The sequence below is a fragment of the Sciurus vulgaris genome, assembly GCF_902686455.1.
Source record: "Sciurus vulgaris genome assembly, chromosome: 7".
NCBI classification, from domain to species: Eukaryota; Metazoa; Chordata; class Mammalia; order Rodentia; family Sciuridae; genus Sciurus; species Sciurus vulgaris.
The window spans coordinates 12,719,253-12,742,789 of record NC_136467.1 but is presented as its reverse complement, the minus strand read 5'-3'; the positions used below and the strand labels follow the sequence as shown (position 1 = coordinate 12,742,789).

General features: G+C 47.1%; 1 protein-coding gene across 1 annotated transcript in view; it reads right to left on the bottom strand.

Annotated features, from left to right (window-relative positions):
- CNKSR3 (CNKSR family member 3) overlaps positions 1–21,341 on the bottom strand; it is an 87,750-nt gene extending 66,409 nt beyond the window's left edge. The window contains exon 1 of the mRNA XM_079148671.1: positions 20,852–21,341. Coding sequence (XP_079004797.1) covers positions 20,852–20,903 — 52 coding nt within the window. The 5' untranslated portion in view covers positions 20,904–21,341. The remainder of the gene's footprint in view (positions 1–20,851) is intronic.
- Between the last annotated feature and the right edge of the window lie 2,196 nt (positions 21,342–23,537).

The window sequence follows — 23,537 nt, the reverse complement described above, 5'->3', positions numbered from 1 at the left end:
GACACACCCATCTATTACTGCCACACCCACCGGTTATCAAAAGCCACAGTAAAGCAGGAAATGCAGTAAGTCCTGGGAACCGACCATGATACAGCAAGGAATACGGCCTCAAAGGCGCCCTTGGTGGCTGCTCCCCTCTGTCATTTAGTGACTCACACATATCACCAGTGGCAACTGTCATGGCCCAAAACACTAAGCTGGGGGAATAACCAAGGAAAGAAGTTTGAAAAATCACCGTTACCACTCCCCATGGTGAAGAGGCATAGCAGGGCCATCTTATGCCCACTTACCCTGGGAAGGACATGTGATCCAATTTTTTCCTTACCATGCCTCTCGCTGATATGTAACTCAGTATTTTTAAACAGCACAGTGGCCTTGCTTAATGTAAACTTGAAACTATCCTGTTGGAGATGAGCATTTTTCAGGATACACCTGCAGTCCGTGCACCAAAAACAGCAGTTTGCATTCCATTGAGCGCTTGCAATATGGCAGGCGTCGTGATAGCAGCTTCCCCTGCTTCATCTCCCTTGACTCTCCCCACAAGCCCTGGAAGTTCTATCATAGCATCCCAAACTTGAAGATAAGCTAGTTGACTAAGGAGTGGACCTAACCCACCCGTCATCACACACGTAGTAAGGGACAAGGACCCAAACTTCAGCAGTCACTCCGTAATGCTGGCTCATATCCACTGTGCCATACTGCAACAGTCACAAAGGCTTTAGAATGAGGAATGGCCCACAAATACACGAATTTATGCTGCCACACCAGAGAGAAGTGCTGAATGAGTACAGGAATGCGTTCTCTCTCCAGGCAAAATCCCTGAGAGTAACACAATCATCCCACTATTGCAGGCAATTAACTAGAGGCCTGTGCTCTTACCTTCACCCCAAACTGACACCTTCCGGCGAGAGCTATGATTTCTAAAGCTAATTCCAACCTTGTTGGAGACTTTCGGGTTTCTCCTTCCTCCCCATCAAGTGTTTACCAAAGACCTCGGCGTCCAGGCCTTCATTTGAGTAGATGACAGAGTCCACCCTTGACCATCTCCAGAAGGAATGCTAACGCTAACATTTGGATTTTAGAGGGAAACAAAGGTAGTTCAAAGAAAGGATGCTCACGGTGTGGAACAGGAAACAAATGCAACCGACCCACGGCGTGGCACTGCCATGATGTGTCACTGGCACTGGAACCTTGGATCTGCAACAAGAGCTCTACTACACCATCTGCTTTTATAAGAAAAATGCCACAGTCTTACAATGCGCTTATAACGTTGGGTTATATAGTTACCACCAAGATGATAATGATCTACCTTAAGCCATAAACTTGAGATCTTTTGATGATGAGTCATTAGCCAGTACCAAAAAAATAAAAAAAATAAAAACCTCAGAATGTGAAAATAAACCTAAAGATACAAAAAGAACTCACAAATCCATTTCAAATTGTTAAAACATGCAAATAAAGATGCTAGATTGAAAGATAAAATAAGAGCCATATATGTCCTCCAAGGGGCCATACGTTCAGAAATCATGTGAGGGGGAGGTCTAAAGGAGACAGGAGCAGAAAAATTGGGGTTGTTTTTTTAAACAGTGACTATTAAAAACTAAAAATCTACTTGGTTAAATTATTTGAAAACCACATTCCACTGAATTATAACTTTGGACTGTTGAAAATGGAAGCCTTCCCAGAACTGAGGATATGTTTAACCCTGGGAAAGAAGTGACAATGTCAACCACCATAACCATCCAGAAAACAATGCAGAGAGAGCGAGCGGGCAGACACGCCCTTCAGGGGTGGTTCTTATGTTTTCCTTTCATCCTGCCATAATCAAGTCCCATTAGTTTTAAGTATAAACTGTGTGTTCTTACAGAGTCCAGGAAGTCAGAAATGAAGACCCACGTGGCTGCTTCTGCATCTGCTATGCCAAGGGCAGGACTCCCGGGGCTGGGTCTGAAGTGTTCATAGGAGCTATCTGCAGGACTCAGGTAGAAAGTCATTCTATGCTGGCAGGTCCATGGGTAAAGGGATTAAGCATGAGGTTTACCAAGCAGAAACGGTGGGGGAGAGAGGCAGGGCTGGAAATACTGGAGTACACATGTGCCCAAGCACCCCTCTCTTGGTACTGGGGGTCCTCTCCAGCCCTTAGATGATGCCTGTCCACTTTTAGAGAGTCAATTTCAAGACTGCCCTGCTTTGGCTGACTCCACCAGACTGAAGTCTCTGAACATACAAAGACTGCATTATACACAAAGCATTATTAATCATTAATCAGCAAGGAGCAGCAGATCATGGGTGATAACACAAAACACCCACAGCCCAGGTGTGACCTCCAGGATACACGCCCTCAGAACCTAGGTAGCCAGGCGCCTGGCCTCTGCTCAGCCCCACCTTTCCTCCTCTCCATTCCACACTGGCTTCCTTTTCTCTCTCATCCCGTCAGCCAGAACTCCTGTCTTTTCTTTCAGTTCAAATCAGTATTTAGTAGATCCTTCTTTTTTTTTAACAAAGACTTTTTATGGTTCCTGACTTAAAGTCGGATCAGTGTTACATTTCACAGATCAAAGGAAATAAATACCCACAAAGTCAAGGCTCTTTTTTCACAGAGCCCTTAAGTGATGTTTCCCCCTAAGATCCAGGGCCTCCCCATAATAGGGTGATCAGTCTTCTCCAGGTCAAAAGCCCAGTGTGGCGCCATGCTCCAAGAAAGAGAGCCGCGTTTATCTGATAGCATTCTGAATCAAACAGTAAGAGTAGAAGCCTTTAAGTAAACAAATGCACACCTATGCACATTCAGATGTATGTGTGAACACTGAACAGATACACACGTGACGTGTTGTACTGCGCGTCTGGAAATCCTACAGACGACAGAGTTCACCATTGGCTTCAGCTAGCACAGGCATACCCAGGGCCCTGGTGACCTAGCACCCTCTGCCCCACCTCTCCAGCCTCATCTCTTCCCACTCACCACCACACAAAAGACCCACACAAGAGAGTTCTTTCGGTCCCTAGCAAATGCCATGCTGTCGCTTGCCTCACAGTTTTTAGCCAAGACCATTCTTTCTCCTACGTGAGGCTTGGCTAGCTCGTGTTCACCCGTAAGGTCTCAATCTGGATGTCTCTTCCTCCAGGAGGTCTTCTCTTACAGCCCTAGTTCAAATCTGAGTGAGACACCCCTCCTCTGCTCCTGAGATGGTCTCAGCTGAAATGCCTGTTGACTATCTGTACCCCACCCCACAGGGCCAAAGGTATCAAAGAAACAGGGACCCTGTCTTGTTGACTGCACTTAGCAGAGAACATTACTGATGACAGGTGCTCAGTAAATGTTTGATGAGTTCTCTCTAAAGTTGATTGGTTTTCTCTAGTTGTACCAATTTTCCTGCTAACAAATGGCTTCCACCCATGGCCTACAACATGCATTATTTACATGATTCCATGGCATTCTGGATGCTTTAGATAAATCCTATGAGATATGGAGGTAACTCAACAGCCATGAGGAATTCTTCTAAGGCTTTGGATCTGTCCATTGTCCATCTTTTCTACATAACTGGGTGAGCTATGAAATAATACAGAACCCAAATACAGACTGTTCAACCTCATTTCCCAATTTTCATTTCCAAAACAATGTGGAAAAAAAAAAAAATGGAGAGAGAATTTCTGCTGAATAACACTTCTCTGTAGAAGCCACCAGTACAGAGCCGCTCACTAAATGATGGCTTTGTGAGTATTAAAGAGACTGCATCATCTTCTGTGTCCTGTTTTGCAGGCCAGGGAGGGCATGACGTGTCCCACTTTATCAAATATCTAGTTACCAAATAGTTATCTATTACAGAAGTTGGGTTTAAAAGGAACTAAAATAAAATGCATTCAGTACTTAAATCATCCTAAGAACACAGCAAAGCCAAGTTCGTTCAGGGGGTGCTTTCTCAGGACATGGGCTCCTCTCCTCGCACCTGTTCTCGAATCTGCTCTAATCAGACGCCTGCCCCTTACCGGTGCTCCAACACTACCCTGTCCACCTGCCACAGCCGCACACAATGGCTGGGTCGCAGTCCTGCTCTCGCTGACCCCGCAGCATACTTGCCCAGCTACCACTTCCCTCCTCCAGGGAACATCTTCTTTCCTTGCCTGGGGACACACCGGCTCCCCGTTTTCCTCCCACCTACTGGCAACAAGTGCACAGCAGTCTCTGCTGGTCACTCTCCCACAGGCCCCCACACAACGTCTGCCACACCCCTCCTCTCCTCCATGGCTGCCCACTCATTCGGTCTCCAATACCACCTATACGCTGACGGCCACCACCTCGCCCTCTCCAGTATCAACACCTCCCCGCCCCACTTTCACCCAGACTCTGTAGCCGGCTGCCTGCTTTCTTGGTGGGCTAACAGGAATTGCAACCTTCAACCCCGGAGCTTCCCTTCCCTCCTTCTCCCACATTCTTGCACCTCTCTTAGTAGGTGGTCACTCTAGTCTTCAATTCCTCAAGCCAAACATTTGAGGAGTACCTTTTCACATCCACATCCCACCCCTCGGTAAATTCCACTGGCTTTGCAGAATACTCAGAGAATGAGCACCTCTCACGGTGGCCACAGCGACCAGCTGGTCCACGCATCATCTTGCACGTGATCACTGCCACCGTCCCTCACCTGGTTCCCTGATTCCACCCTCACTGTTATCTTAAAATGTAAATCCGATGTCACTCCTTGGCTCAAAACCCTCCGATGGCTCTCCCAAATACTGACCGTAAGCCAAAGCACTTATCACATCACCAGCCTCCACCCCACCTGGCCTCCCTTTCCTCCTGCATCTCGACTCCTGCTGTCCTTCCTTCCTCACTCCCTCTACCTGGGCCACCCTGGTTTCCGGGTCTCTTCATCATGGCGGGTGTTCCCTCTGCTAAGAACATTCTTCCACCTGGGGGCCACACTTCTTGCTGACAACTTTCCCAAGTACTCAAGTTAAAACTGAATGCCTATGTCCTGTCCACCCGTGTCCTTCCTCATAGCACACATTACCCCTGCATGCTCCGAATTCACTGATTCTCTGTCAACCCCCGCTATAATATCAGCTCCCGGAAATAGGAACCATTGTTCACTGCTGTATTTTCAGCTCTCAGGACAGTGCCTGGCAAACAGTAGGCACTCAATGTTTCCACAATGAACATCAACCATCTCGAGATTTGGTGGAGGTGCAGGTTAACACTAATTACAGACAGTGGAGAGGAGATTAGGATCGATGGCTTCACACATCCACCTTCAAAGTTTCTTTTTCAGGTAACTGAGGTATGTTTTCATTTAAAAATCAGAGATGAGAAATTAGCAAGTTTTAATGGAAATATTAAACCAGACAAGCACACAATAAAAAAAAAAAGCTATCGTTTTGTAGCTAAAAGTAAAGGGTTTGTTCGCTTTCCCTGAGAGAAATCACAGAAGAAATAACGTCTGCTCCTAAGGACTGGCTGGGCCAATGACGAATAGGAAACAGGCCACGTACCCCCACTGGGGAAGGACCTGCCACCCCTTCCTTCAGTGGCAGGCCCTGAGGGGCCCAGCACACCCTTGGTTCTCCCCTGTCCTATCTTCTACTGGTCCACTTGCTCTAGCAACTCCTGAGTAACCAGTGATGTCAGGGAGCTGGCTGGCCCACCCACACGGCAACTGCAGCCAGCTGGGTTGACCAGGACCGTCACGTCACTGAGCACCGTACAGGACTGCAGGGACAGGCCAAGGTCCCTGTCACACCGATCAGCACTGCCTTGACCCCTCCACTGCAGCCATCCCGCAGGTCTCTGCGCCCTGTTGTATTTCATGGTCTGTGACTTAGGGCGTGCTGTGCAGGAATAATCCAGGGTGACACAGTCATGTATATTGCATCACTTCACACTCAAGTTCAAGGACCTGAATTTCAACTAACGCTACCCCACTTTAACACATTCTGTCTGAGAAGCTGCATGATATTTGCACCTCATTAAAACAGGAGACGATCAGAGCGCTGCAGTAAGAGAGGAAGGGCCCTTTGTTCCTGAAACGTTAGAACTCGGCAAGACGCACCATCTAAGCACCAGAGCAGCTGCTGAGGTGGGTGTCCATGAGGTGCCGCCCCAGGGCAACGAAGCAGCTCCTCCCCAGAATCCAGCACACATTCAATGATATGGCCACACCAAGTCACTGAGGCACCGGACCTGATCTTCAAAGTTCCCACTCACCGCTCCCGTGTTCAGACCCACTGAGGCTTAGAGAGTGATCCCGGGGGGGGGGGTGGGGGGGGGGGCCCTCTCTCTACCGAGACACTGCGCTAGCTCGGGCCACTGCCACGACCACGGAGCCTCGGGCTGTGTAGCAGCCTCTAACCATGCACCCCCACAGTCCTCCTCGCTCCCACAGTTAAGTTCTGTCGCCAAAACACCACCTTTCAAATCTCTGTATGATTTCCCCACTACCCAGTGAACTGAGGACACACTTTCTAAAACTTGGTGGGTCATAATGGGTCACAGATCATCTACAAAAACTCACCGGGTCACCTGCAAAACATACAGTCCCCGGGCCTCATCACACAAGGAGGACGATTCCAGAATCTCTGGGAGTTAAGGCCAGCAACCACCTGATTCTGACCAGTAAACTGAACACCAACATCCTAAACCCTGTCATCAGACAACATTGACACATCTGACGGGGACAGATTAACGCGCATCAAACCAACCCAGGCCAAACTACAGAAGAGGTTAAAAATAAGGGTGAGCAGTTAGGAGGTGCTGCCACAGCAGCCAGGGCCAGGGCCACCACCCTGGAGAGACCACATGAAGTGAGTCACATTTCCCTGAAGGCTGTTACGGATTCCAAACAGCCTGGACTCTTGAGTGAGTACAGGAGAAAAGTCACCTGAGTGCCCAAATGTACAAGCAAGAGAATGACATGTCTATTGACTCCAGCACCTCCAGGTGACCCGTGTGGGCATCTCGGGGTCTTCCCTTTCAGTCCTTTTTAAACATACAGTCATGTAATCTCAGAATCTGGACCTCTGCACACACTAGAACCTAAAGTATTAAGTGACTACCCGAAGTTACTCAATCCCTGATAAATATATTTAAATCTTTTTTCCCATTTATCACAGTCCGGTCAAATGTTTAAGAGAAAAGGAATAAACATGGTATTCTCTAGAATTTCTTATTCACTGGTAAATTACTTATTCAATGGTTAAATTGAAGTAGGTCAATTCCAGACACACTGTTAATAATGTACATGTTTCCCCTTGTTCTGGAAACTTCTTAACAGGCCAAACTTAAATGAGTCCCTATCAAAGAGCAGCAAGGGGAGACATCTGATTCCAGACTCTAACATTTTTTGATGCAAACCCCACTTACTATGTGACCTCAGATACATGGAAGCTTGGTTTCCTTAACTCTAAAATAAAGACGATAAAAGTTCCAGCATCAAATACACATTGTGAGGATTAAATGAGCTAAGTCATGAAAAGCCTTACCAAAGACCTGGCTTGCTAGAATCTCAATAAATCTACAAAACCACAGGCTTCCCAGAGACAGGCTCCAACTAAACCACCCTAGCATAAAGCCCAGGAATTGGTACAAAAAAGGAAATCTATACCTGTTTTTCAAAAGCTTTTAAAAAGGAATTAATGGTTGAAATAAAAACCTAATGAAGATTTAACAAAACATCATTTATTCTGAATATACATGTATATGTATGTGTCTGTGTCTGTGTCTATGTGTATATGTATATATATATACTTACATATATGCATAGCCTATAAGGCAGACTGAAAGGTTAAAATAAACCATAATTTTTGGTGAACAGTTTGCCAATTCATAGCACTGTGAGATAAAAGAACTTAAAAAAAATCTTTAAGCCAATTGACAAGACAGTAACTCAAACAGGATCCCACAGACCCACACCAAAATTTGGACATATATTCTATTTTAAGTTATACATGAAATTTGACTGCACTAACAGCAACAGCTCTTGTCAGGGGCCAGTACTACAGAGCCAATCCAACAGAGATGGACTCAACCAAGAAATGCCAATTCCAGTGCTGACAATGAAGAGTAACGACCCAACAGTCTGGGGCCATCGGGACATCAATATTTCTGACTTAACAACAAGTGCATGGAATTGTGCATTGTGATTTTAGAAATAATGGAACTGGGTAAACACACAATGAAATCACTTGCTAAATGGTGAATTATTATGTAGCCCATTTTATCCACATCTTATAGGAATATTTCTCCTTAGGACAATGTGAGGTGCCCCCCGAGAGCTGCTGGGTTGATACAGGGATATTCGGAGATGAAATAACCCTAGTTTGAACAAACTGAGAGGTAACTGGAGGCAGGAGGGGTGTGGCTGGAGGAGGGGGTCCTGGCGCTGCCCTGGAGGGGGGCACTTTCCTGCAGCCCCTTCCTCCCTCTCTGCTTCCTGGCCTCCAGGAATAACAGAGCAGTGCTCCTCCACCAGGTCTTTCCGCCATGACATTCGGCCTCACCTTGAGCCCAGAGCAATGGACTTGGCCCACCATGGACTAAACCCCAAAAACGGTGAGCCAAAATAAACCTTCCTCCTTTAAGTTGTTCCTGTCGGATATTTTGGTTACAGGGACAAAAACCCAGCCAACACAGACAATGCCTGATGTGTGCTGTCCACAAAGAGAATTACAAACTGGCCCAGATATGTTTTTATTTGGTCTATGTCAAAAAAGCCATAGATGCTTTTCTAAAACCTGGGAAATGTTACAAAGAAGTCAATTCCCAGATCATTTGAAAACAGAACAACAAAAAGATCCAAAGGTCTGGAAACTTTAGGTCCACGATCAACAGAAAATGAACAATACCTGAATCTGTGGGTCTCAGTCTCCACCACGTCGTATCGTCTCCCACGTCCACACTTCCACCTCTGGTACTGCCCGACTGACCCCTGGAGGCGTCCGCGTTTGCCAATCCTGCTGCTACCACTCCTGGGCTCCAGCGTTCACTGCTGCAGTGTCCTCTCCCTGCTCACGGCTGTAGGACTTTCACTCCATCTGCACTGACTCAACATCCACCGACTGAAGATAAAAGAGCTCTTGACCTTGAAGTGCAAGGTAGTGTTCACTCCAAGTACTTCTCTTTTCTGCTTTTTTCTTTCCCTCACTTCTCTTTGCATCTCCATGCTTTATAAAAAGCCAAAATCTTAGAGCTAAGTGGGAAGGAACAACTATCCATTCTCTCCTCAAAATGGATGGGGGAATAGCCAAAGAGTGGGATGGCTGGGTTAAATGGCGGTTCCATTCCAGGTTTTCTAAGGAAAAGACTTACAATCAGCATACTACAGTGATGCAGCCACATCAATGTTCATAGCAGCTCAATTCACAATAGCTAGATTGTGGAACCAACTTAGGTGCCCTTCAAGAGATGAATGGATAAAGAAACTGTGGTATATATACACAGTGGAATAGTACTCAGCCTTAAAGAAGAATGAAATTATGGCATTTGCAGGTAAACGGATGGAGTTGGAGACTATCGTGCTAAGTGAGATAAGTCAATTCCAAACAACCAAAGGCCACATGTTTTCTCTGCTAAGTGAATGCTGATAACATGGGGGTTAAGGAAGAATGGAGGAATGATGGATTGCATAGAGGGAAATAGGGGGGGGAGGGGGCAGGAAGAAGGAAAGATGGTGTAATGAGACAAACATCATCACCCTACATACACGCATGATTTCACAAACGGTGTGACTACCTTGTGTACAACCAGAGAAATGAAAAGTTGTACTCCTTTTGTGAACAATGAATCAAACTGCATCCTGCTGTCATGTTTACCCAAAGAAAACAAACAATTTTTAAAAAACAGATGGGGGGAGTGTTACATTCTGCTCCTCGATTTTAGGAACGTCTGGAAATTTCACACGAAACCTCAATGGGTCCCTTCAGATCTGTGAAACACCACTGGCCTCCTGGGTTTTACTGGGCTGAGTTCTCACAGAGGCACACAATAGGATGCCCTGGGCCTGGGACTGAGCAGCTGGCCAGGAGCCCGGGAACCACAGCTTTAACTCCTCCCTGCCTCTTCTGTGCAAAGGAGACTTACCAGCCCGGCATGTTAAACTCACCACTTACAGATGTCACGACCATTCCTACTGGAAAGGCCTCCTTCCTGATCAACAGCATGTGACAGCTCAAAGGCAACCATCAGCAGGAACTATGGGGACAGTCTGGCTCTCGCCATTTACTTCTCTGTGTCCCCCATGAGTGCTAGAGACCAGAGGTTCTCCAATTCTCAGCCTCCACCAGCATCGCCTGAGGGACCTGTTGACACACAGCCGTGCCTGGGTCCCACCGGGAGTTTCTGTGTGGCTGGCTGCGAACGTGAACGTCCCTGTTCCCAGGTGCTGCTGCTGCTGCTGAGGAAACAAGTTCAAGGAGAGTGGTGAGAGGTCATTGGGAGGCGCCATGCTTATGTGGCTAGGTGTCCCGAAAAGCTCAGTTTGAAAGCTAACTAATTAGAACAAGTAAAGAAAAAAGAAATTTAAAAAAAGCTTCAGGGATCCTTCACAACAGCCACATATTTACAGATGCTGATCGCATCTCCCTCTGCCACTGGGAGAGCTGATCTCTGTGAGGCTCCGAACAAGAACGAAGACGAGCTCTAAGAAAAGCCACTCTGCAGCTCAGCGCCACAGAAATTTCTTCCCGTTGGCCTGGGGTGCTAAGAATCAAACCACTTCTTCCGTCTGTCTCAGATGTCTCACGAGCAAGGAAGAATTGTGGGGTTTTTTTAAATACTTATTAGTGCCTATTTTAAGCTTCTGTGTAGACAGAGCCGTCTTCAGAACGCTGCTCACAGACCTGTCATCTGCTCATGGTTAGTGACTTCTCCAGTCAGATCCCTGCTAGGATGGTGCTGCCACTTCCAACAGGTGCCACACAGCCGGGTCCGCCCTGCACACTACGCTTTCTGCTATTTCACAGATCACGTTCCAGCTGGTATGTTGCCCTGATTCTCGTGAAGACATTGTGATCTGAAGCTACTCTGAGAACATGCAAGATGGTTCCATTAGCACATATTTAAGTACATTTGGAAATGCACACATACACACACACACACACACACACACACTGCACTGAATTACCCTTCTCTTTCTATCTCTGAAAATAGGAAATAGAATGCTTCCTTTCACTAAAACATTTTCCTCGGGAAGCATGGTTGAGATTGTGATAATCCTGCCTTTTCTGACAACACATAGCGGTCTTCCTCCAAGAGCTCGGACAGATGGTCTCCCTAGAGGTGGCCCAGGAGGCGGGTACGTGCAGCGGATAAAGCTTCCAGGTTACTCTGCTACATGTCTTCAATCCCCTGTCCCACTTCTTTCAATTCCCTATTGAGAATTGATGCATCAAGTGTTAAAAAGAAAAAAAGTGTCCAATTCTTACTTGCTGATAATTTCCCAAAATAGCATCTATTCAACCAGAATGGCTATCCTCTCTCTAAAGTAAAAATTAGGACAGTCCATCGGCAGAGCAAAATATTTTAAGTCAGATCTGCCAGTTCCATTACTCAAATACAAAGCTCCAGAAGTTTTCATGCAGAAAGCTTTCTAATTTTTACCACCTATTGATCTGTAACCTAAGGAGATTCTTTGTCCTAATAAACACAACTGTGTTTGCCCCTCTGGTCCCAGGTTAGAAACTGTTCAATTAGCCAGGCGACGTCAAAGAAAACAAACTAGGCTAAGTCCACTTTCACAAAAACCCTATTCATAGATGAAGAAGCAGTTCAGAGACTGTAGCTCCAGCAAAATGTGCCGGAAAAGAACAATGATGTGAAAAAGCACGCGAAGGCAGGGAGAGGAGTGTGCCTCTATTTTAAATGACCATCTTCACCGCAAGAGAGCAATCAGGACAGCGGAGGGCAGGATTTCACCCAGGCCTGGGAGGAGGGCAACAAACAGAGTCCCAATTTCAAATATAAAATTTAAATTCCCCACGCGTGAAGCTATGGTTGTACCGATCTTGGCTTCAGAGAAGCTGGAACCATCAACACCGGAGTCCAATACACCATCGTCTCCACGATAGTGCAAGGCCTTCCAGTTGGGCTCCCTGAATTCACTGCTGTCCCAGGAAGCCAGGAGGATCTCTCCAAACACAGATCAGATAACCTCATTCCTCTGCTTTCCATCAGAAAAAAACTGCAAGCACCTGACTGTGACATACAAGACCCTACAAGATGTGGCCTCTTTGTGTCCCTCACCGCCTCTCCACCTACCACCCCATTAGCCTCACTCTTCAGGACTCCACTACCTTCCATTCCACAAACCCTCCAAGCTCATTCGTACCACTGGGCCTTTGCACAGCCATTTTATTCCCTCTCCTACAATGCCCTCCTCCCTGGCTTTTTCATGGCTGGTTCCCCCTGCCATTCACACCTACACGTCGCCTGCTCAGAAAGGCTCCCCTGATCATTCCACCGGAAGGAGCCTTTACCCCTTCGCTCTCCTCCACATCTCTGCTTCACTTTCCCTTTTACACTCATCGGTTCTATTTTCTCGATCCTGTTTTGTCGTCATCTCCCACGTCTACCACACTAAAGCAGGGACCACCCGGGGCCCTGGCCCTACAACGAGACCTGGAAGTGAGTCGGTCCTCCGGAAGCCCAGTCAGGGGTCCATATCTACGGTTTCCCCATCAGCAGATTCAACAAACTGCAGACTGAAAATATTTGGGAGAAAAAAAATGCCCACAGTGAATGTGTACAGACTTTTTATTCCTGTCATCACGCCCTAGATGATACGGCATAACCACTAATATGATGCACACCGCATTACCTTGCATTAGGACAGTCGAAGGAATCTGGCAATGACTTAAAACGTAGGACACGGGCAGGTCATGTGCAAATGCGAGGTCAGTTTACCTAAGAGGCTGAGTCTCTAAGGATTTGGGTACCCAAGAGGGGTCCTGAAATCAACCCCAACAGATCCCAAAACATGACGGACTTGTTCAATAAATGAATCTCCCTTTTGACCACGTGACAGAGTTTGTCACCAAGGCCAGTGCTGCTGCTAAGGCTTTTCCAACAGAGCCACCACTAGACTTTAGAGGACCCCACAGTCCTCTAGGACCTATGAGGTCCTCAAAAGAAGGAGGGGAAAGTGGCCAAGAGACAGGAAATGGAGAGGCTCTAACTTACACCACAAGCACCAAGGAAAGAGGGTAGGACCGCAGTAAATTACAGCGAGGCAAGTGAACAGTGACATCAGTCACGACCAGGTTAAATATGTAAATAAATGTGATCCAATGCTGCCACCAGCTTTCTTGGAGGGATTATGAATTATCATTAATGAAAAGCACGTGGACGCTGATGTGCCACACACCTCGCCAAGTGCCCTCTCTGCGCTGCCTCTGGTAACCCTAACTGAAGCCCTGCCAGTTGGCTACCGCCAGGGCCATCCTACAGATGAGGAAACTGCCAGGGGGCCTAGAGAAGATCAGACCCCGCAGTGTCAGACAGAACTGAATCCAGTCCTCTCTGGTTCCGAAGCCTGGGTATCATTCACGAGCCAGCCCAACCTTCCCTCCCAAAGCAGCCAAATGAGTAAGTTTTGAGGAATCAAAGGTGAGCAGGAAAAATGGGGCCATAAAAATTGCAAGTGTCATTTAAGAAAGTTTAATGTACGTGCGAAATTCTTACCACATGCCAGTTGTTCATACAGATAATAAATGTGCAAGGTGACACTCAGAAATAAAAGCTGGATTAAGAGAATCATTCGTTCCCTTACTGAGCTGCCTTCTGAAACCATCAACAAACTTCAACAACATAAGTAACTGCCAGTAATGTCCCAGCTGCCAAAAGGTCAAGTTCAAAAACTCTGGGATCCTCCATAAGCTGTATACTAAAAACAAGAAAAGAAAAGGAACAAGTCTCATGATTATAAATCCTAAAGAAACAATCAGGAAAGGTTACTTTTTTTTTTTTTTTTTTTTTAGTTGTTGACGGATGTTTATTTTATTTATTTATCTATATGCAGTGCTGAGGATGGAACCCAGGGCCTCACACATGCCAGGCAAGCACTCCACCACTGAGCCACAACCCCAGCCCAGGAAAGCGTTCTTGAAGCTGCCCCTCCTCATACCTGGTGATCAGGAAGGAACTAGGAGGTGCCCACCTTGATGACAGAAGGAACCAGGGACCAGACAGAAGCACAGAACAGAAGCCTGTGAAATCTGGTCCTGGAGCCTCACCTTAGACCTTGGACAACTCATTTAACTTCCAAAAGCCTCAATTCTGCTCATGGGCAATGGAGATGGGCCTGCCCCGGGCATCTCCAGGCCAGAGAAAAGAGCTGACAGAACCAACCTGTGGATGGAGGTGCCCTGCTGATCTCACAGAAGTAAGACTCAATACTTTCATTTAAAGCCTAGGCAGTGGCCAAGCCAGGGATGCACTCCAGGAAGAGCAGGATTGAAAGTGGAAAGGGAGAGCGAGGTGAGGACAGGAATGTCCCCACACGCAACGGGCTAGGGACAGCCATGGGAAAGGTAGGGGCACTGGCGTGGTGAGGTAGACATGAGAGGCATTCGCAGTTAACCCAGCGAGATGCAAAAAGCAAGTCTGATGGGCGAGAACAGGCAGGAAGAGGTCCCCTTCCCCTCCACATGGACACAGGACTGAGACACTCAGCACTCAGCACAATGCGACCTTCCAAACTTTGGGAACTGTGCTGGTTATTTATTCCTAAAGTGACATTCAGCATCATTTACCGTCAGCAGTGAAATCTCCCCTCGAAATCAGGTAAATATGAAGAACCCCAAGCAGTCACAGGCTACAGGACAATGTGACAAGCCAAAAGCCCATACTGCCCTCCAAGTCCAGCTGAGGATCTTGAGAACAAGCAGCAGCCATGGCGACCACCAACTACCCCAAAACCCCTCCCGCCTAATTGCGGTAAAGAATAAAAAATAAAAAAGGACCTTGCGGGAACTCTTCAAGTGCTGAGGGATGGGTAAGAAATCTCAGGGGAAATGTCTCATTGCATTTGCTAAGAATTACCTGATGCTGTTGCTAGGTGGTGCTTAAAAATATAAGCACACGCCCTAGGACTGCCTTTCTGATTTAATGAGTGGCCAAGTCAAAAATCCTCAAATTAAGTGTCATTACTCCAGAACTTAAATAAAACAGACTGAGCACATATCCAATCAGATAACCCAACGACATAGTCGCAAGTCCTATCAGTAAAGTTCAAAAACATTTTGCAGCTATGTGCTAGAACTGGTCTTCTCAACCTGTGATGGGTTCATGGATCCCAGGGGACCTTGTTAAAACAAACTGTGCTTTAACAGGCCTGTGGTTTTGCATCTCTGAAAAGCCCCCAGGAGAGGCCGATGCCACTGGTGACGGACCAGATGTCAGATGGGGGCCAGCAGTGGACAGTGAGTGCCATCCTAATGCCATCCTGACTGAAGTCCAGTTGCCATTTAAATTTTCTTTAAATGTTGAACTCTGGTTTGAATTGCTTGGCCCAAAAAGGACCATGACATGGGCAAGAGACATCTGTCACTCAGCTATCCAAGAACCTTCTTGATCAGCTGCAACTACTGCCCTGATCCTCTGACTTGTTGGCAAACAGCAGAGAAATTTCATTAGCACAGACTGATGAACCTGGATGGTCAGAATTCACCTTATGACTGACCGAGTGCTCAGAGAGAAGAGTTTATGTCCTGGAGCTACAGGATAAAAGAAAAGAGGAAACAATAAAAACAAGGAGTAGTCATTTACAGAGGCGGAACTGGGATGCAAATGGAGCCTGCCTCCTGAGCCCACGCTCCCAACCACCAAACCTCACTGCCTGGTGCAGGACACCCAGGGGAGAGCTTGTGCACCACCGCTCAGGAACATGTGACCCTAAGCAAACCCTCTCTGCCTCAGTTTCCTTCTCATGTGCTCACAGAGCCCCCACATCTCATTGGGTTTCCTGAGAGTTAAATGAGGGAATAGAAATCAGGCTCGTAGAACAGCAACTGCCACGTAATAAATGCTTCAATCAATACTTTTCCAATATTATGATCAAGAAAACCTATCATTGGAGTCCAGAAGATAGAACAGAACCACAGTGGAAGAAAAAGTAGTATTTTAACCTGTGGACAAAAGGCAGACCTTCAGCTGCTGTAAAAAGAAAAGTCCTCTCCATTCCAGTGACCACAGAAGCTGAAAGAAGTTATACCCTGAACTGGAACCAGGGTTACAAACAGAGCTGGCCTCCACATGGGTGGTGGCGGGAAGGGTGAAACAGGGGGAGGTGGCACACTGAGGTGGACCCCCAGTGGGCCAGCCCTCTAGAGATGACATGGAAATCCAGCCCCTACGTGATGCACGTTAAGAGTGCTGGCTGCCGTCTACTAGGAGACATTACAAAGAAAGAGCAGGGCCTGTGGCCAGGTAAGTGCACGGGGCAGACCTGCAATCCCACAGGCTCAGTCTTCCAGGGGGAGACCCTGCACTCTTGGATGGAGGTGGGAAAGGTGCAGACCCTTCAACCAGGCAGACGACTGTTCTAGAATGAGAACTGGGTTTCCCTGATGTGCTAGCTCAGCAACACACCACTTGAGCTGCCCAGCCTGGACTGATCATGGCCAAGGGACAAACCAGTTCCCCTTCCTCCTTGCTGAGCACACTCCCCAATGGCCTGAAAACAAAGACTACTTGCAGTTATCTGCATTTTACAAAACTCCTAACATTTAAATCAAGCTTGGAAACAAAGACCTCAGATAAGTCAAGGTTTTGACCTGAGACCAATAACCAGGAAGAAGTCTCAACAGTATTTCTAAAACCGAGCTGGCCCCTGGGCTGGATCAAAGTAGGAACGGGTGGTGATCACCGACTCTGCAAGCTCATCTGTGACCACTAGCGTGTGTGTGAGCTCCTGTGTGGCAGAGGCCAGGGTTGCCCACCACCATCTATTCTCCCCTCTTCCCTACCGACTCCACTTATTTTTTTTCAAGGCAACAGTATACCAAACTTCAACAAGAAACGTTCCAGTGACCAGCCTCCCCGACAGCATGGGGTGCCCACAGGACAGTTCTGCAACGAAAATGGAGGCAGGGGCCCTGGACCGACTCTTAGAGAACTCTTTGAGAGGAAGACTCGGCAGCCACCAGGCATGGCCTCTGTGGGTCCTCCTTGCTCCTCCCTGGAACAGGAGCACAGTGCTGGGGTAGGGCAGCCACCTTGCACTGAGGTACTAAGCATGAAAATGGACACGGCCCGCTGTGCCACCTCTGTGCCATGCGCTGGGGATGGCAGCAAAGACAACAGGAGCCTGGGCTCCAGGCGGCACCAGGAGCCCCCATTCAGTCCTGCCTGGCCAATGATCCCAGACTCTCAGCAGAGAAAAACAAAGCCCTCATTTGGCTAATCCACTGGCTCTTCTGTTACGTGCAGCTGACTCTCCATGTTGTAAAAGATCATTTGTTTTGCAAAAGTCTTTACTGAGTTATTGGGCTGGCAAGGTGCCATGAGCTATGAATTAATTTGATTTATAAATTACTTCCTGGCATATTCATATACACAGAATATACAGAAAGAAACATACACATGAAGGAGGATCCTCCTCCACCAACATATAATCTTACTAACTTCCATCAAGAGTATCCTCAAGACCTACTGATGGCAAAGCTGAAGGTTCTCAGTGTGTCTAGGCATGGCCTTTGAAAGAAACGGAACGAGGTGGAATCCAATCACCTGGGGTCAAATGCTGCTCTGTTACCTTCCAGCTGGGTGACACGAGTCGAGGTACTTAACCTCTGTGTCCTGGTTTTCTCAACTCCAAGATGAAAATAACAGTTCCTACCTCAAAGGTTGGTTGTGCATATTAAATGAGTTGACATTCATACAACCTTTAGACCAATGCCTTCGACATTGCTAATATTTACTGGGCATTTATTAATATTATGGGAAAATAAAAACCAGATGAATTAATTCATTCTGCAGACAGCAACTTCTTTTCTAAGGCATGGATCTGGCTTGCAATATCAACATGAGCTCAGCTGCAGATGTGGCCAGGTTTAGTTTTAAACCTCAGACTTCTCCAGGGCTCCTTCACAAAATACCAAGAGTGGCAAAGTCTACATGAAGAGCTATTTATCAGGGGATATATTTATAAAATGAGGGTTGGGGACAGAGATTAGCAGAGACCACTAAAAATAGTCCTACAAGCAAAGTTTGCATAAGTCAACAGCTTATTAAAAAGTCAATCCCTGAACATCATTGTTATGAAAAACGTTCCTATGTCATGCAGTCTGGAAGAATGTGGCCTCTTGTCATCTACCTCAGTCATACATTGGCTCCTTTCATCTTTTTTTAGATTCGAACAAAGAAAATATCCAGGTCTTTCTATGAGGTTGTACTTACGGGTCCAAAAGGGCACAAGTATTTTGTATGAAGTTGCCAAGTGCTAGCCACAGGTATGTAACCTAGTAAGTATCAAAGGCATTCAGTCACCCACACTGGCTCTTTCAGGTCAAGAGAAAACTCTTTCTAGATGAAAGCAACCCTAGCTCAGTCACAACGTCAAGGCAATTGGATACCAAAAACACATTTTAATCAGCTCTTCCTTTTAAATGCTAAACAAATATAACAGCCTGTGAATTTACACTTCTTCTCTCCCAATCCCAAGAGGGGTCAAAAGAAAAAAATAAATTAAAAACCAATGACAAATCTTAAGGGTGCGAAGATGTCACTCCATAATCTTCCTATGTGCCCGTTACCATTTTTTGTTGTTGTACATTATCAAATAGGCTGGCAGAGACTCAGAAAAGTCAAGATGTAATCTTTTCTCGCCTCTAGAGCACTATTGCCCAATAGAAATATAATGTAAGCCATGAACATGATCCATGTATAACTGTGAATTTTTAGGAGCCACATTTAAGAAGGTAAAAATAAAAAGGTTATACTAATTTTAATAATAAATTTAGCCCAATATAAATCTATTGGGTTACTATCAATATGAAATAAATGTAAATACTACCAACATGTAATAAGTATAAAAATGATTAACATCTTTTTTTAAATTTTTTAGTTGTAGATGGACACAATGCCTTTATTTTATTCATTTTTATGTGGCACTGAAGATCAAACCCAGTGCCTCATGCATGCTAGATAAGCACTCCACCCCTGAGCCACAATCACAGCCCCAATTATTAACATCTTTGACATTCTTTTTACATACCTAGTCTTCAAAAGTCACATGTATTTTTTACTTAGAGCACTTCATAATTCAGAATAGCCACATTTCAAGGACCCAAAAGTTAACCTTGCTACTGGCTACCACACTGAGCAGAGGTTCTAGAGGTAAGTTGCTGAAATCATCAGTTTCTCATGCTGTCCTTGAGGATGGACATACAGGTGAAATGGATCACCAACTTAGTCTCTGCAGTTGCTAGGCAGGGATTTGGTAGCATCTTGAATGGAAAAATACACTTCATTTCCAACTAGGACATGGGCAAGTATATAGCTTTAAGTCTATCCTGCACTGGCAATGCTATTTACCATTTTTCCAGGCAAATGGAGTCACAGTATCCAAGTTTTTGTTGTTTTCATCCTTGTTTCACCCAAGAGTTCAGGAAAACCTGGTCACCCTTCTCAAGGAGGGTGTTTTCTTTCCCTTTCCGGAGAGGAGTGGGAAATGGTCAGACACCCCCCTGGCACATCCCACACACCTGAGAGCCCATTGCAGGGGTCTATGACAGGCACAGGCATGAGAAATGAGATGATGGGTTTCCATGATGCCGCAGCCATGAGTGAGACGTTGAAGATGAGCTGATCTTACCAGCATCACCTACCTCACAGGCCTACTGGGACGACCAAGGGCAATAACATAGAGCTCTTAAGAAACTGTGAAGCGCTACACAATTCTACTTATTATTATTGAGAAAGGGCACCATTCCTCACCTGAAAGAGCAGATAGAAAAAAAAGAAAAGAAAAAGACAGTAACTTGAAACAGAGGTGCTGAAGTGGGGAGGGGGAACCCCTGAAAATCCGCTGGTCGTTGGTGGACTTTGTTCCCTTGGAAGAGTACAAAGAGGGTTGAGAAGCCTCTAGCACCTTTTCCTGGGAATCTTGGGAGGCGCTAAAAAGTAGAGACAGCGAGGAGTAAACCCTGAGCCCCGCTTCGCCGCCCATCACCCACTGCGTATCCTCGCACAACTGGAGACAGTGGTTCAAAACAGATTTCTCCTTCCCAGGAGAAATGTGGCTTGAAATGTGGCCTGAAAATGCTGCGCCACCGGGGGTACTGGCGCCTCCCAGGGAGTCTTGGCTCTAGGTTTCTTTCGGCGCAGACGCCACAGTGCTGGCTCGGTGCTGCCGGCTCGATGGCCTCTCCAACCAAAACAGAAAGGCTGGGCCAGCGCCGCGGTCTCCCTTTACCTGTCCAACCGCCCCGTCGTGCCTGCCGACTGCCCTGGGCAGGCAGCATTTACAAGGTCCAGCGAGAGTCACCCACACAAAGGCGCCTTGTGCCTCTGCGCTCGCGGACTGGCAGCCAGGTCCCCGGGCACCACACTTGGGCATGCAGGGAGGGCGCCCCCCGCTCCAAGCCCCGAATCCCCAGTCCCCATCCCCCGGAGAAAGGCTACCCCTAGTCCCTGGTTTAAAGATGGGGCTTCCTTAGGCTTGCCACAATCCGCACCCCCGAAAGAAACAGCTCAGGGCGGGCACACACGGAAGGGGCGCAAAGGCCACTCGGCAGAAGTTTGCATTGTCACCGCGCTGCGCTCTCTCTGTGTCTCGCCTGCAGGAGGGGCTGGGCACCCCCCTCCCCAGCTCCAGCCGCCCCGCTCCAGGGCTGCAGGACGCCGGGGTCCCCCAGGCCCGCTCACCTCTCGTCCAGTCGACCACTTGTTTGGGGCTCCACTTGGTCACGGGCTCCATGGTACAGGATTCGCTGCCCGCCGGGTTAGCGGGGGTCAGCGGTAAAGTGCTGCTGCCTGCGCCGCGGCTCGGTCCCTGCGCTCCAGAGCGCCCCGTCAAGGCTGCATGGCAGCGGTCAGCGGGTCATCCCGGCGCGGCTCAGCCAGGGGAGAGCGGTCCGGTTGCCAGCACAGGGGACAGCTGAGCGGCTCCTCCTCCAGCTGCCACAGTCCAGCTGCAGCTTTCCTCCTTTCCCCGAGGCCGCCGCCGGGACCCCGGACACAGCTGCGGCTCCTGGGCGACGGCAGCTGCGGCGAGCAGGGCTGCGACCCCAGACTCCTGGCCTCAGTTCGGCCCGGGACTCTCCCCGCCTGGGACCGCTTCCTCGGCTCCCGGAACGCACGCCCGGTTCCCCCGCGGCTCCCCCGGTGCGCCCGTGTGCTCCGCTGGGTCCCCGCTCCGCGTGCGCTGGCGCCCGAGCCTTCCCGCCCGCGGGCCCCACCTCCTGCGCCGCGCTCGGGGGCCGCCCTGGCAGGGAGGAGCGCAGAGCGTGCGCGCTCGGATTACAAAGTTTCAGCTCCCGCGGTCGCTGCCCGAATAAAAGAGGGGGCGGGGCCAAAGGCCCGGGAGACACTCCTGGGAGGGGGAGGGTCCGACTCCGGTTACTTTCCCTCGTAAAGCCCTGGAAGCGCACACCCTGAGCGTCCCCGGCCCCACTTTCCTTTTCAAGGGGCGGGCTGTAGCTCCTGCGTGCATCCTGGAGAGCCGGTTGGCTCGCGTGAGGCCCTGGTCCTATTGGGAGCAGAGCAGTCTATCTCAGGGTGAACAACAGTACATTAAAAAAAAAAAAAAAAAGGATCTACGAGTTCTGTTCGTTTAAAATGTTTGTATCACAATATTGCTTGGCCATTCCGCCGTCCTCGTACTAAGTGTCTCAAAGTAGAATGATTTATGTTTTGCATGACAGAATGAGAGTGTAACTCAACGCTATTGCTGTGGCAATATTTCAATTTCTCAAATTAATCACAGCAGACTGGCAGCTCTTGGCATTGTACTTTGCCATATTATAGTATTCATATTTGCAAAGTGAGCTAAGGCTCATTTAGATTAGTCATTAACCTTGAGGGGAAAATTGTTAGTCAGCCAAGAAAAAAAAAAGTGTGTGCATAGTTTCAATGACTGAGGGAAGAGCCCTTTCACATTCATACGCACTCAATCCGGGACCAGAGTTAACATTAAACTAGGGGAAAATCGTAAATGCCACCTCCTATCTCTCCTTCAGGCCCTCCCTTCTTTTCCCTCCAAATATGCATAGAAGATTTTTTGGCCCTTAGTGATTCTTACTTTAAATTACAGTTATTGATTTACATCTTGCCTTGGCAATTGTAACCTCACAAGGGGAGCACCTGCTTGACATTATAGAGAGCTCTTTCTCCTCTCCCTCTTCCAACCAACTAGTTCCTAGCATCTAGTACAAGGGAATTGCTAGTATTTATTCATTCAGTAAATATCTGAATGCTTGCCTGTGCCAGCCACTGCATTAATTCACTATTTGTTGAATTGGGATCATAGGTACAATTTAGCACATGGGGAAAGATGGCTAGCACCTAGGCATCTGTTGTACAGTGCGATGAGCTAGATAAATCAAGCAGAAGACACATTAAAGATGGAAAACACCAGACTCCATCCCATGCAATGTTATCTATAGGACTGAGGAATATGCAGCTATCAAACACAGTGGGGTTGGTTTTTTTGTGCAAAAGTGATGGACAGACCAGGAAACTTGGCAAAGCCAGTGATAAATTTTCTGATAGAGTAGTTGTCCTTAAAAAATGATCTTTGAAACCATCATTAACTGTCTTTATGGCAGTTAAGTAGGAAGAAGCAACTGGACATTTGTTCACTGGAAGATGTGACCAATCTCATCCATGCCTTTCTTTCCAGCAACCACTATATGCTGTGTCACCTGAGATTATGATTAGGGTGACCACATACCTTATCTCCAAATCAAAATATTCCTGAGCATGAATTATTGATAATTAGGTTGGAATAAGATGAACTAGTCCATAATATCCCTGTAATTATGGGGGAAAAAAAAAAAAACTCAAGTGTGGGTGATTTTGCCATAGTCGGATGCTTTCGCCAAGTGTTGATGCTTTCAAACTGTTTTTGAATTCATTTACATTAGTCTTTACTGAAGAGTTAAAAACAAAAATTCAGGATTTTATCCCACTAAATCGACACACTGTCTACCCTCAGAACATAATCCAGCATAGCTAAAGAGGAAGGCCATGCTAAAATCTCTAACCAGGAAGACCAATTAACTACCTAAATGAATTAGCATTCTGTTTACACTTCAAGTCCTGCAGGCTAATTATTATTTAAATAAGACCTTCTACCTTAATTACAGCTGTTGGCATGTGAAAGTTTTTAGGGAGGCCTGACTTCATATCTGAAATGCAAACTTGAGAACATAGAAAATCACTACTGGCATATAATAAAGGCAGAGTTTTAGGTAAATAGCTTTAGAAATTAAAGTATGTCCAAAACAATCATTTATAATTTGCCTATTTTTCCTCTCTGCTAACTATAATCGTAGTTACAAAGTTACCTTGTATATGCACATGATACCACACCGCCTCTATGCAGCAGAAC